The 14,789-nt window shown below is 40.7% G+C and overlaps 1 protein-coding gene across 50 annotated transcripts in view; it reads left to right on the top strand.

The window, feature by feature from the left end:
* SORBS1 (sorbin and SH3 domain containing 1) overlaps positions 1–14,789 on the top strand; it is a 252,695-nt gene that overhangs the window by 178,853 nt on the left and 59,053 nt on the right. For 34 of the 50 annotated variants that reach the window (XM_050802768.1, XM_050802732.1, XM_050802749.1 and 31 more), the window contains 5 exons: positions 50–179; positions 2,541–2,655; positions 8,473–8,556; positions 12,486–12,551; positions 13,118–13,219. In XM_050802768.1, the coding sequence (XP_050658725.1) occupies positions 50–179; positions 2,541–2,655; positions 8,473–8,556; positions 12,486–12,551; positions 13,118–13,219 (497 nt within the window). The remainder of the gene's footprint in view (positions 1–49; positions 180–2,540; positions 2,656–8,472; positions 8,557–12,485; positions 12,552–13,117; positions 13,220–14,789) is intronic. The other 16 variants (XM_050802731.1, XM_050802763.1, XM_050802760.1 and 13 more) reach the window with 4 other exon arrangements.

The following is a 14,789-nucleotide window of genomic DNA, read 5'->3' as shown; positions in this document are numbered from 1 at the left end:
TTTTCAGTTTTCGTGAGTTTTAAGTCTTTTGTCTGCACTCTTTCTCCAGCAAAATCTCCCCTTTCTGTGCCTCGCTCAAAAAGTGAGATGAGCTACATTGATGGTGAGAAGGTAGTCAAGAGGTCAGCCACGCTACCCCTCCCAGCCCGCTCTTCCTCACTGAAGTCAAGCCCAGAAAGGTAAGTGCCCGCTTGTCTCTCATTCATCCAGCCTGGGCCTCGTCAGTGTTCATTGAGACCTAGGAGCCTCCATTCTTAGGAATGTGGAATTTGAGTCTGTCCCCTGTCACCTGTAGCAGTGACTTCTTATTTCTTAGCCTCAATGTCCTCCTCTGTCAAATGGGGATAAAAATAGCGTGGTTCCTAGTAAGGATAGTGCAAGGATAAAATGAGATAATGCATGTAAACATTCCTGGTAGCCCTTGGCTCAGAGTATGGGCTTAATTAATATTGACTATCATTATCATCACTTTTTACATTTTCACAAGAGAAATCTTAACTGCAAGATTTGTCACATGTTGTCACATTCTTTGTGCATACTGTGTTCACATATTCATAGCAATGACTATAACTTTAAAAAGAAGCCACACTTTTTAATGTCCATTTACTCATACAACATGTATTATTGAGACATAAGCCTTGGACTTGTTCTAGTGACGACATTAATAAATCTCTTAAAACGCCTACACCAAACAACACAGTTTTCTTTTTCTTGAGGTTTTTTTGCTTGTTTGTTTGTTTGGTTTTTTTTTTTTTGAGATGGAGTTTTGCTGTGTTGCCCAGGCTGGAGTACAGTGGTGCGATGTCTGCTCACTGCAACACTCTGCCTCCTGGGTTCGAGCAGTTCTCATGCCTCAGGCTCCCAAGTAGCTAGGACTACAGGTGGGCACCACCACTTGCGGTTAATTTTTGTGTTTTTTTAGTAGAGACAGGGTTTCATCATGTTGGCTAGGCTGGTCCCAAACACCTGACTTGAGTTCTTATCCCTAAAAATGCCCTCTGAAGCAACTTTCTCATGCTATTTGGACAGGTGTTCCATGCATCTTCCAGCCCCAACTTACACCACTTCTCAACTCACAAAAGGCTCTGGCCAAACAAAATTGTTTACTTCTTCCTTAAATACACATCCAATTTCATACCTCTGTACCTTTTCCAATCTCATAGACAAATTAATGGCTGTTTTAAAAGCACCACACAAACTTAAGTGGCATCTGCCTGAGGGGTTTGATAATTAATTTGAAAAGAAAGCTGGGTATACCTGCAAATCCCTTATAGGTGCCTTCATCCGGAACCCACTGGGTGTGTTCTCTGCAGATGTATTATGGAAGGATATAGGTATATAAAAATCATTATCTGCCTTCAAGAAGTTTACAGCCTTGCATGAAAAACTTAATATAATCACAGAGCAAAGTACAGTAATGCACAAATAAAAAATTTGCAAAATAGAGCTTATAGTAACCAAAACAGCTTGGTACTAGCATAAAAGCAGACATGTAGACCAATGGAACAGAATAGAGAACCCAGGAACAAATCCACACACTTATTGTGAACTCATTTTCCACAAAGGTGCCAAGAACACACACTGGGGGAGAGACAGTCCCTTCAGTAAGTGGTGCTGGGAAAACTGGCTATGCAGAAGACTGAAGCTAGACCCCCGTCTCTCACCATATATCAAAATCGGTTACTGACTTGAATCTAAGGTCTCAAACTATGAAACTGCTATAAGAAAACATTAGGGAAAATCTCCAGGACATTGGTCTGGGCAAAAATCTCCTGAGTAATACTTCACAAGCACAGGCAACCAAAGCAAAAATGGACAGATGGGATCATATCAAGTTAAAAAGTGTTTGTACAGCCAAGGATACAATCAACAATGTGAAGAGGTAACCCAGTTACCTCTTCCCTATTCCAGTATGGAACAGGGAAGAATGCAGTTATGGTAGCAGCTAACATTTATTGTGTGGTTACCATGGGCCTGGTACTCTGCTCAGTGATTTACATGCTCTGTCTCATGTAAATTGTTTAGTCTTTACAACAACCCCATTTTTCAGATGAGGAAACTGAGATACCAAGAGGTGAAATACTTGTCTAAGATCACCTCGCTAGCAAGGGGTGTGGCAGGATTTGAACCACAGTCAACTGGCTCCAGGACCTGTGTTCTGTCTCACTGCGCTAGTGTGAGTGGGAAGTACAGGCATGTCTGTGGAATGAAAAGCCCATGAGAGTGAAGCAAGGTGAAAGATTTTTCCAGAGCCAGCTTTGATGCTGCTGCCACCTCCTTTCCTGTTGCTTTCTCCTCTCCCCTTCCTGGTGCCTGGTTTTGAGGACAGGACATCTCAAACCTTTTGTGAAGCGAACACCAAAGTTTAACTGGTTGTTTTGAGAAGCAAACCAGCACAACTAAATTGTTCACCCTGACTCCGATTTTATGCTTTGGATATAAAGTTCTTTGATTACACTGCAGCCATCCAAAGTCAGACTGTGTCAGAAGCGAATGCCAGTTGTCATGAAAATAGCTCTAATAGAATTTTCTTTCTACAGAAATGACTGGGAACCCCCAGATAAGAAAGTAGATACAAGAAAATACCGTGCAGAGCCCAAAAGCATTTACGAATATCAGCCGGGCAAGTCTTCCGTTTTGACCAACGAAAAGATGGTAATGTGCATATTAAAGTTCTTTTGTCTCACCTTGCCCATGTTCTTTAATCAGAATGCATTGTGCAGTTGGATTACATTCTTTCCCCCTTGAGACAGACTTGCTTTGTTTTGAAGATAATGACAAAAATGAAATACTTTTACCATTTTCATTTTTGCAGGTGTTCATAAAACAAGTCCCGCGAGTCTGCTTTTAAAAAATCCTCTTACTGTGGCTCTGTTGCTCTTTTTGTGCATGGTTTTAACTAATATTAATTTTTCTACTAACATAAAGATTGATTTTGCTGCTGTCTTTTTTTAAATGTCTAAGTGTTCATTTATCAGGCTTGTCATTAAGTGGACTGAAGTCCAGTTTTTTTTAAGTGACTCTGAACAGGCATACATTTTGTACAAGTTGCTAGAACATCATTAAAAGCTACATAACTAATAGGATGTTGTGACTTGGAAAAAAGGCCCCAGGCTGTTAGAATCTATCTTTTAGGTCTTCCTTTTCTGACAAGTGCGATATTGCGGACTAATTTCATATTCGACCTGGTTTATGATTCCCTATAACAGTTCACATCCCTAAGCAATTTTGAGTGGGGGAAATGGTGTGTATGCATATAGCAGACCCCCCTGGAAAAGCGGCCTCTTCTGTGAAGCAGGGAGAATTCTTACACATTCAGTAGTTTCATACCTGCCGATCATGCGTCCTTTTATTCACCCTTCATTAGGAAAAGCTGGTTTGGAATTGTGATCCTAGTTAAGGGGTTCTCCAAAGCTTCATAAACATTGCAGTCCTCCAGCGGGACAGCAGGATGGAATTATTATGCTGGGGGTTGGTTTTTATTAAAATATGGTCACCACAATGTGTGCAGAATAAGCAGGCCTCTGAAATGCAGGCTCCAATTATGTTCCCTTTGCCTCTTCGGCTCTACATGTTTTGAAAGAAGAATCGATTTGACTTCTACTGAGATAAAAATGTGACATCTCTAAAAGAACTGAACGATAACTCATTTTAATTAGGACAAAAGGTCAACAGGTCACAGACATACTTGGAGTTGTCGTTCTGTAGCGTTCACTATCCACCACAGTTATTTCAAGCAGAAAGTTCAGAGAGGAGCACAGAATTTTACCACTGCCCTTCTTTGGAGGTTCTCTGCTGTTAGAAGATAACGTACGTAAGAAACATGGAAGGTAACCTTGCACCCAGGTGCCCCTGCAAAGAAAGTCATGCTCCTTGGGTTTATTTCCAACATTAATAATAAGTCTGGGACCCACCATTACATATGAATACATTTAAATGATTTCAGGGACTCTGTAGACCCTTGGGTGTTTTTGTCTTGGCAGTATCACCGTTTATAGTTTTTCATGGCTCTTACTGAAGGCTCCCTTTTCTCAATTTCTCCTTTGTTTCCAGCTCCTTTCCCTGGTTCTTAGTCATTTAACCACTACTGAGAACTAGGAAAGACAACATAGTTTTGTTTTTCTCATTGATACTGCAGTAGTTTATGAGAATCTTCCATACCACACTTCTTGGGATCATTTACGTTGTTTTTACAGACCCTGAAAAGTAACACATAGTGCCCCACGGGGCCCTCTTGGAGAATGGTGGTGAGCATGCACATGGATTGCAAAGCTGCTCTGTGTAGTACCAAGCCCTAGGCCAAGCCACTAATGGGGCTTGAACACCAAAGGCAGGCCAGGGCAGAGTAGGAATGTCCAATAGTTTCACCCAATTTAGCTCTGTTCCTCCAAAGAGAAGTTTTAGTTGAATCTTAATCTTTTGACAGTCTGCCCTTCACAGTAGTCGAATTCATCCTTTATGTTTGATTTCATTTCCTGCTATTTTTATCACATGGACAGAAAAGGTGAAGTGTGAGTTTCAGCATGCGAGTCTTGGCTTTTGGTATCTAGTATCTGGTTTGCCAGAATCTGAGCATACACCCCCAAAACACACACTTGCATTGTTAACTGTGGGTAAGTATACTCACTAGTGACAGATGTAGAATCTAAGCCTGCTCTCAGATACGCACTACCTCATTTTGGGAGAAAAACTGCTTTTTCCATTTGAGGTACTGATGTCTGCTTGACTCTGGCAATTTAAATTGTGACTTCATAGGCACATCTATGCATGGTTAGCAGGAGAGGTTGCCCTGGAGCTCACCTTGCCCCTGGAGCATACTCAAATCATTCCAGAAAGATGGAAGAAACACTGTACTGCCTTCAAAACTCCCTACAGAAGACTTACAACCTTGATGACCTAGTCATCTATTTGAAAGACTCATATGAAGGTCTTTTTTTTTTTTTTTTTTTTTGAGATAGGGTCTCACTCTATCACCCAGGCTGGAGTGCAGTGATGTGATCATGGCTCACTGAAGCCTTGACCTCCCAGGCTCAGGCAATCCTCTCACTCTCAGCCTCCCAAGCAGCCGGGGCTACAGGCATGCACCACCATCCCCAGCTAATTTCTTTCTTTGTTTTTTTGAGACGGAGTCTCGCCCTGTTGCCCAGGTTGGAGTGCAGTGGTGCAATCTCAGCTTACTGCAATCTCTGCATCCCGGGTTCATGCTATTCTCCTGCCTCAGCCTCCCGAGTAGATGGGATTACAGGCATGCACCACCACGCCCGGCTAATTTTTGTATTTTTAGTAGAGATGAGGTTTCACCATGTTGGCCAGGCTGGTCTTAAACTCCTGGCCTCAAATGATCCGCCCACCTCTGCCTCCCAAAATGTGGGATTACAGCCGTGAGCCACCGTGCCTGGCCCCAGCTAATTTTCTTTTTTTTGGTAGAGATGGGGTCTCACCATGTTGTCCAGGCTGGTCTCAAACTCCTCAGCTCAAGCAATCTACCCCTCTTGGCCTCCCAAAATGCTGGGACTATAGACTTGAGCCACCAAACCTGGCACGTATGAGGGTCTTTATCTCTGCTTGGTCCCCTCTTTTCATAGTAGGATACCTTTTTCTCTTCTAGCCTTGGAATTGGAGATCTATTGGTCAGTCCTTGCTTTGTCAAAAATGACCTTTTTCAGGACTCGTTCTTCATCATACCTTCCTCTAAGTCTCTTACAGAAGTTCAGCTCAGTTAAATACATATATATATATATATATATATGTGTGTGTGTGTGTGTGTGTGTGTGTGTGTGTGTGTGTAGTAGGACAGATAGATATTAAAAGAGTGATTACAGACACAGTATACATTTGGAAGTGTAAAACAAGGGGATTTATGCAGCTTGGTTTCTTCCCAGTTCACCCTCACTTTGAGTTCCTTCCCTGACTTTTCAGCGTGGTCATTTAGCCCTGCTTTAGCTTGGTGTCATCGCAAACTTAGTGGGCCTGTCCCCCTGTGATGTGGAATATGAAAAGGGGAATGTGGTATAGTGTAAAGAACACTGGACTAGGAATTGGAAGATCGGGTGGGTCAAATGTGATAATATGGGTACAGTAACTATGAATATTAATAAAGTACTACACAGACATACCACATTCAGGTGATTTATTTAATTGGAATTTGAAGCTGGTCTCTGGCTTCTATTCAAGAAGCAAAACTGTCTTTGAGGAGAAGCTGGCAATTTTCTGGTGAGTTACCTGCCCTTTTCCAAGGATTTTTTTTTTTTTTTTTTTTGAGCTGGGAGACTAGCCTGTGGTACTAAGGAACTTCCCCAGGCGTTATGGAATTTTCCTTGTCTGCCAGGCCAGAGTTCCTGCTCTGTGTCCAGAAGGATGTTTTTCTATTGGTCTGTTCCATAACAGGATCCACAGCTGAGCTATACTTGGCAGAATCAAATGCAGATGTGAGGGCTGTGTGGTATCACCTTTTTAGCTTTATCTCTGGGCAGCTCAAAGGACTGAGGCTGGTTGCTCTCACCCATCGCTGTTTGACATAACCTCCTGATTCTATTATGGGCACAGCATTAACCTCCACAGTAAAACAATCTGCAGACAACCTTTGGGAATAAAATGACTTAATTACTTCGGGATCATGAGTACCAAAACTTTCAGGCAGTTTCCCAAAAGAGTTGGTACATTTTATTTAAGAAAAGAGAAAAAAAGCCTAACCATCCCCAGAGGGCAGTTTATAAATAATCTTTGTAAAAATAACAAACATGAAATAGATTTCATGAAACCCCATCATAGTAGGATCTAGAAAGTCCCAGTGTCTAAATTGCCACTCCTGAATAGTTGTGTTTTTGTACATATCGTACCTCCTTTCGCTGAATTGAATAAATATAGAATCCATTTACTACAGAGAGAGCAAGCCTTCTCCTTCAGGATTTAAACCCTAAGTCCCTAAAGACAACTGGAGGAGGTTTTATCTGCATGCAGGAGGACAGGCCTTGTGTTTCAGTATGTATTTCCCTCCGATTTCAACCTAGCTTGATTTCAGTTAAAGGAAGGTTCCCTGCTGTATGTCCATATCGTCCTCTACCTGTAGCAAAAGTGAAAGTAATGCTAAAGATTCTTTTAAAGATCTTAGAAAAAGGGATTGGTAAAGGTCACTAAGAAAGTTAGCAGCCATTTCTACAAGCTGCAAAGGGGATGTTAACTATGTTGTGAGAAAAGTATAGTCAAGAAGAGCTGCTTTGTGAAGCACTAGCATTAAAGACCTGCACACCAGACATGGCAACCCCCTACCTCAGATGTTATAGCCCAGAAGTAGTGAAGTTTGTTGTGCAGTGTTTTCAATCTCAGTAGAAAGTGTATGCATTTTATATTTCAGGTTATTGTAGAAAATCACCCCAACTCTCTTTTCGTGATTACCAAACTTTTTTGAAACATATATACATATTTAATTAGTCATGAACCTCAAACACTTTTGCCTGATGTAAACATTTCTCCAATTTATTAAGGGGAAAACCTGATTTGCTTTGCACGCGTTCGTTTTCCAACGAGTTTCTTCCAGAAACACGTGTTACTCCATGAAATAGGTGCCAGAACTTTATTTGGTTAAATATTATATCCCATGGAATCAAATTATCAGTCTATTGATACCTCATAGTGTTATATAAAGTGAGAAATCTAACTTATTTTTGTCACATAACTCAGAAGTTTTTTCCCCTTTGTTCTGTTATCTGTCTTGTCTAGCTTTTCTTTCACTTTATTTTTTCCCAATTCTTTAACATTTATTTGTTAAAATACGAAGTATATTCTGTCTGTATTCATCCACCATGGATGCTTGTTTAAAATGTTTTTTTCACTGTGTCCTCTGTCTTTACTTATATCATTTTTCACTTTCACTTTACTATGTACGGGACATGGTTTCCTACCTACTCATGTGCCATTAAAGATGCAGTATTAACCAATTGGCTTTTATAAAGTGTCAATATTTGCGTTTATTTAGAAAACCTTAAGGTGGCTTTGCAAATAAGTACTAAAGTTGTACTAGCCCATAAAAATCTGCTCTACTCAACTGGCATAGATGGCTAAATGTTTGGTGTGCTCACCAGGTAATTTGCTCATAACTAATAGTTCTTTGTAAAGGGCTTTCTTTTCTTCGACATTACTGAAGATTATTGCGGAATGCTGTTATGCCCAGATTCAGACTTGTTGTGTAGGCAGCAGTGTGGTACAGAGTTGTCCATCTGTAGTCCATTTTCTTCTGCCTTAGAGCTGAGAATGATTCACTCACTGTCCCCTGCCTCAATTTCCCTGTTTTTGTAAACCTGTCCTCTCCCTCCTGTTTTTGCTGTTGTCAGTAAAAACAGATGATTGCTGCTGTTGAATGCAGCTGCTGTATATACCTGCAAACCACTGCATCTCTACTGGCCTGTTCCTATGTAATCTTTGCATAATGTTATCCTTCTCTTTCTTCCATTTCCCTATCACCAACCCCTATAGAGTCGGGATATAAGCCCAGAAGAGATAGATTTAAAGAATGAACCTTGGTATAAATTCTTTTCGGAATTGGAGTTTGGGAAACCGGTAAGTTTAATAGCTTCAGTGGTTATACACCTTTTAAACTAATGCTGTGGATGCATTGTTGCTGCTAAAGAATCAGATGTTTGTAAGGAATTCAGAAAGCAGGGAGCAGTCATGTTAGTTGTCCGTAGTGGGATTGTCTATTCTCACTACAACCTCTAAGCTTTCCTTTGCCTTACTTCACTGAGAAAGGATAGTGAGCTCTGGAAGTATATCTTGCTGGAATATCCCAGAGAAACACAAATAATAATCATTGCTTGTCTTAGACCTCCCCCGACTAACAACAAGTATCACATGCCTTGTGGATGGCATTATTTCAGTCATTGGTTCACTTCCTTGACCAAAGTCTTTATGGCCTGTGAAAGACAAGCTGAAAATGCATTACACACTGAGAAGACCAGCATTGTCTCTGCTTTAAATAGCATTTGTAAAAGCACATATGTAAATGAAGTCCCAGAACAGGCCAACAAGGACCTCTTTACACAGATGTGACCCACAAATGCAACCCCATTATAGGTGACTTTTAGGGGATGATTTCTATTTCCCAAAGTTTGAAATGAGAGTAAGGAATTTGAGCATATTTAGTATTCAGCCTACTCTTGCCCCATGATATCTCTGAATCAGCTCTGGTACAAATTGACTTTTGGCACTTAAAGGAGGATTTTCTTAGCCTTGCACCCAAAGGAATATAAAATAGAAGGGAGAATTGAGCTCATCCTTCCTCTAGAGATAACTGGAAACTGACTTTAAAACTCTAGTTACTTTAAAGTCTTAATTATTATAGCTGCAAAAAGAATTTAGAGGTAGAGGAGTTAAGTGTATAAACACATTTTATTCAATGATTGTATGAGACTTTAAGCATTGGATCCAGCTTTTGAGTTTCTATGGTCTGGATGATAGTTTTATTTGCAGACAGGAATGAATTTTATAGTTCAGTAAAATGTCTTAAGATTTTTTATTAAAACAAAGACAAAGAGAAATTAAGCTGGTGCTTAGGAATTGCTCTTTGATTTGGCGGTGCTGAGCTTTGAAAGTTCAGGCATCTTCTGAGTTAAGAGCACCAGACTTGCAAACAGCCTGCTTGTTCCTCTCTTCTGGTCCCTCCTAGACACTGTCTCCCGATAGCAGCTGAGCTGTCCTGGATGAACAGCGCCACCTAGTGACCAGTGGAGAGGGACGCATCTGACCCAAAGTCTGCACCCTCCTTCTCCCCTTCCCAAAGCATTGGTGCACACCTCATTTCTTCTCCTTCCTCTCCTTTTTTTCCCCCCTCTGCTGTTCACCATTCAGACATCAGTTAAGTCTACCTCAGGAAATCTTTTCCATGTGCAGTATTTAACAGTCTCCTAACCCTTTCTCTTTTCTTCTTTTTCTTAAAACCTGGTCAATTATGTCACCAAGAAAAGCTTTTGCTATGTGTAGTTGTCTCCCCACCCCCAAAACAGACCATGATTGGTATATGAAACAATAATGCCACACTTTAATCAAGGAGAGCAAAAGCTATTAAATTACATTTCATAGAGTCCATGTCATTGCTTTTTGAAGTCTGTTTCAGAATCCACAAATTTCTGCCTATCTCATCTGCCAAACAGCTAAATCAGGTTTGTCTAAAATGTTAGCTTTCAGGAAACATGGTGGAACTTTTTCCTAATTAGTTGTGAATGTTTTACTAAATCTATCATTACAAATAATTTTTGAGGATAATATATAGTATTTTGATGCCAGCATACATTAAATAGTCTCCATGCGTAGCTTGATAAATTAACAGTATTGCTGCCAAAAACTTCACTCCAGGTACCACACATCTAACTTCAAACAAATGTTGAGAACACAGTCCAGTTGTATACTGGGGCCTTCCTCTAGCTTGTATCCCTACCCCATTGCTCTAACTGCCTCTTAATTATTTAAAGACTCAGAGATGCTTTTTCAAAATAGCATTTTCTCTGAAGCCACATGCATTCTTTGCACAGGCCTCAGAGTTCTTCTAATGAGACTGTTCCTTTTTGTGTAGGTCTTATTTTAAAAGGTAATACTTGTGAAGACTTGCCAAATTAACTAAATCAATGCCCATATCCTGAGGAATAGCCCTGAAATGAACAGCTCTTTATGGTCTGAGGCATCCTAATGGTGGGCTTATGACCTAGTTGAACCAACAGAGTTTGGGAGGAAGGTGTGGTAAGGAAAAATTTTTTCTTCACTTACTACTCAAACCACTCTGCCACAAAAGAATAAGAGACATAAATAAATAAAGTGGCATAAACCATGGAAGTTGTTTTGGAAAGTTTTTCAGCCATTCAGAAGCAGAATCAAAACTACCAGATCACGGGAATTAGCATTTCTACTTTTTTTTTTTTTTTTTTTTTTTGTCACACCAACTGGGAACCACTTTCCCCCAGTAAAGCCTGTCAGAACTTTGACACTAGACATTTACCCTGAACTCCTTGCTTCCTCCACCCCTTCGCTTAAACCACCCAAAACGAACTGAAATTTCAGCAGGATTCTCACTAAAAAGATACCTTTTTAGCTCCAACAAGTTGTTAGAATAGCAAATAGTTCAAGACTCCAGGGACCATTTTTGGATGGATTATTTAAAACCAGTTTAATTTGTAAACACTGTCCTGTTTATTGCAGTAAAGAAAGAAATGATCATAAGTCATTAGACTTTAAAAAGTCTGCTTCTGCAAATGAACAGTCCAAGTGTATCAAGTGCTTAAAGATGAATGGTAATTGCTAATATCACTTACTTGACGAAATGCAGAATATACATGTGCAGAGATGACATTACTGACCTGTTGCTGTCAGTGGTGAACACACCTTGGAATCAGATTACTTCTCATTTGCAGATGTATTACAAAGAGCCTGGGAATCAGCTTTTTCTTCTAAGTTGTTTTCCTCTAATTTCTATAGAAATTGACGTTATTTCTATATGTAAGAGCAAGTCAGAATTTCATAATGTGAACCAATTTGAATGCTTCCATAGAGTTGGCTATAATGAAATTTGCACAAAAGTTTAGGAGCTGTTAGTGATCTCCTATTTCTTATCCCCCTAGAGGTCATTATGTAAGAAAACTCAAGTCTAAATAGGCAGAAAAGTGGAAGAGAGGATCCAGAGTTAAAAGTCACCTGTAACCTCTGAATGTTCCACCCTCTGGACTCCTCCCTCATTAAACTTACAACAATCTTTTGGCAAATTTCTGTCTTAGGAATGCAGCTCTAAATCTGACTTGAAGAGTTAAAAGACAAAACAGAAATAACCTTATAGTCCCCTCTTTAAATTCTGGGTTTAAACTCTGTTCTCTAAGAGGGGATGAAAAGTATGTCTCCACCACTATCAAGGTCTAGTTAAATTGTAAAAGGAGATTTTAAAACTACTGGTATGAAATTGCCTAGTGCACTATTTAACACTCATTTTATACGTGGATTTCGTTGCTACAAACCACGGAAAGTACATTTGGTTCAGTCCATTGATCAATCCAGTGATCATAGATTCACATACGTGTTAATACACAATGAATTTTACAGCAGAAGACTGCCTCAAAAATGTAGAATCTTCAGTGTAAATCTTAGTTTGAAAAGAACAATGAGGAATTTAAAAGTTTCTATTTTTGTTCAAATGTGTGTTAATGCTTTTCTTTCCCCCTTCTTTTCTTTTTTTAAGTTTTCAATATTTAGAATCCAATGATGATTTGCTCTTGAAACGTAGACATAGAAACAGACTTCCTAGGTCATGGTCCCAGCTCCCAAGTCCTCAGGCTTCCGCTCCAGCAGGCAGCCTTGTGTCTGTAGGCAGCACCCACTCCCCTTACTTTTGAGTTCACCTTTCTGTGTTGATACAGTTCTCCTAGTGTGCCCCTCCTTGTTTGAGCCAGTCTCCATGTTTGTCTTTATGTCTTTATGCTCATTTCTTCATTTCCTCCTCTGCTTCCCGTCAGCCTCCCAAAAAGATATGGGATTATACTCCTGGAGACTGCTCTATCCTTCCTAGAGAGGATAGAAAGGTAATTCCGCTGTGCCTCCTCCGTTGGACTGTGTGTGCTCTCTAGCCTTGGTTAGTGTGAGTGTGTTGTGGGTTTGTTTTTTGGTTTTTGTTTTTGTTTTTTTCTTAAATCACTTTTTTAAAAACTTGATGCTTTTTTTTTTTTTTTTGGTTTGGTAATAAAACTATTTAACAAATTCTCTAAGACATATACTAATGTTTAGAGGTTTTTAAAGCAATTATGTGTTCTTCTGACCAATAGTATTTGTCACCATCACCACACTCTGAAAAAAGAGAAAATAGGCATTTCCTTAAAGGTAGGTTTTTATAGTTCTCTTTGGCAAGTAGAATGGCTTTTTGAAGCTCTGATGACTTCAGGATTTCCGTTTTATATGCCTAATGTTACATTCTCTGTTTTCATGTCTTCAACTAATTTCCAGTGAGCTCTCGTGTTTTAGTCATGCTATCTTGGCCATATGAAAGTATAACACTAAGAAAAAAATTCATTTTTTCTAACTTAACCTTCCATTCTTTCTCCCTTTCGTCTAAACTAAAACCTTCTTTCCCATCTTTTCTTTCTTGAACCAGACTAATCTAGACAAAGATCTCAGCCTCTGCCAGACAGAGTTAGAGGCAGATTTAGAAAAAATGGAGACGCTTAATAAAGCACCCAGTGCAAACGTGCCACAGGTATTTCCTAGTTTTTCTCATGCCATCAGTTCCTTTTCAAGCTGTGCTTTGTTTTCTTCTTTGTTCTATGGTTGTTGATGTAGTTGAGGCGACGGACAGTGATGCTGGCTATTTTAGGCTGCATGGCTTTCTGACTCCTGTTTTAGACTCCTTCCCCCACCCCTACCCAGTTCATTTTTGCTTGGTTTTCTTTTGAGCTTGGCATCTTCCTTAAAGGGGATTCTTCAAATATATGCAGAGAGGCTGCTAAACTACTCTACCTTACTCTCTTCCTCTGCTTTCCAGGGGCGACCTTTTAAGTTCCCTTCCTTCGCCTCTCTCTGCCTTCTCTGAATTTTCAGGGAGCCATTTTTGGCAGTTTCCTTGTCTTTTTTGCAGCCCTGGGAGATACCAACCTCAGAGATCAGTTTCAAAAACTCAGCAGCAGTGCTTTGGGTACCCTTTCTGTGCATGGCGCTGTCAGAGTAGTAGTGTTTGTTATTTTAAAGGTCAGAAAGTTGTCAATGAAAAATGCACTCAGAGGTCAGATGGCCTGGACACACAAAAAGAGTGTTTGAAACTGAGCCTGCATTGATATTTTAAAGGGAGCTATGTCAAAATGTGGTTTATTAAAGGGTATATGAGACAGAGTAAGAGAGAGAGAGAAAGACACCATGGCAAGTAGGTTTCCAAACAGGAAAAAACCAAATGTTCATAGAATTGCCTGGAGGGCTCCCTGACAAAACAAAAGAGACTCTTAAAAGGAAAAGATATCTTTAGAGAAGATACAAAAGGAGGTGGCTTCGCCTGCAACGCCAGCAATTTGGGAGGCCGAGGCAAGTGGATCACTTGAGGTCAGGAGTTCGAGATCAGCCTGGCCAACATGGTGAAACCCTGTCTCTACTAAAAATACAAAAACTAGACAGGCATGGTGGCGGGCCCCTGTATTCCCAGCTATTTGGGAGGCTGAGGCAGGAGAATCGCTTGAATTCAGGAGGCAGAGGTTGCAGCGAGCTGAGATCACATCTCTGCACTCCAGCCTGGGTGACAGAGCAAGACTCCATCTCAAAAAAAAAAGATACAGAAGGAATATGGAGCTGAGGAGGCCAGGAAGGTCCACAAACCATGACAGGAAAAGTGGAAACTGCTGATGGACCCATACCACACTTAAGCAGAACGGAGACGAGGGGAGTCAGATCTCCAGCCCCAGTGACTTGGGCGCAAAAGAAGTCATGAGAGCATCAGAGACTCAAACCAGGGAAGGGGTGAAGAGACCGGGGATTTGGCCAAGGGGTCTGGGATAAGAGAGTCAGGAGCCAAGGAGCTGCAGGTTGCTTGAGGGTGTTAGGAATTGGGAATCCAGAGACAGCAGAGCGTGAGGAAGCCAGCAGGGCCAGGGGTTAGGCTCATACTCTCCCTCAGCACTTGAAGGAGCCACCAGAGGCACTGCACACATGGGTGCAGACAGGTGATGGGTGGGGCAGGCGGCGGGGGAGGGTTAGGGGCTGAGTTTCCAATTAGGGTGAAGAGACCAGATTAGCCACTGTGGAACTGAAAGTCCCAGGTGAGAAGAGATCACAACTAGTCCTGG

The sequence above is a fragment of the Macaca thibetana genome, chromosome 9 (genome assembly GCF_024542745.1).
Source record: "Macaca thibetana thibetana isolate TM-01 chromosome 9, ASM2454274v1, whole genome shotgun sequence".
In the NCBI taxonomy this organism is placed as follows: domain Eukaryota; kingdom Metazoa; phylum Chordata; class Mammalia; order Primates; family Cercopithecidae; genus Macaca; species Macaca thibetana.
This window is presented reverse-complemented; position numbering and strand designations above follow the sequence as displayed.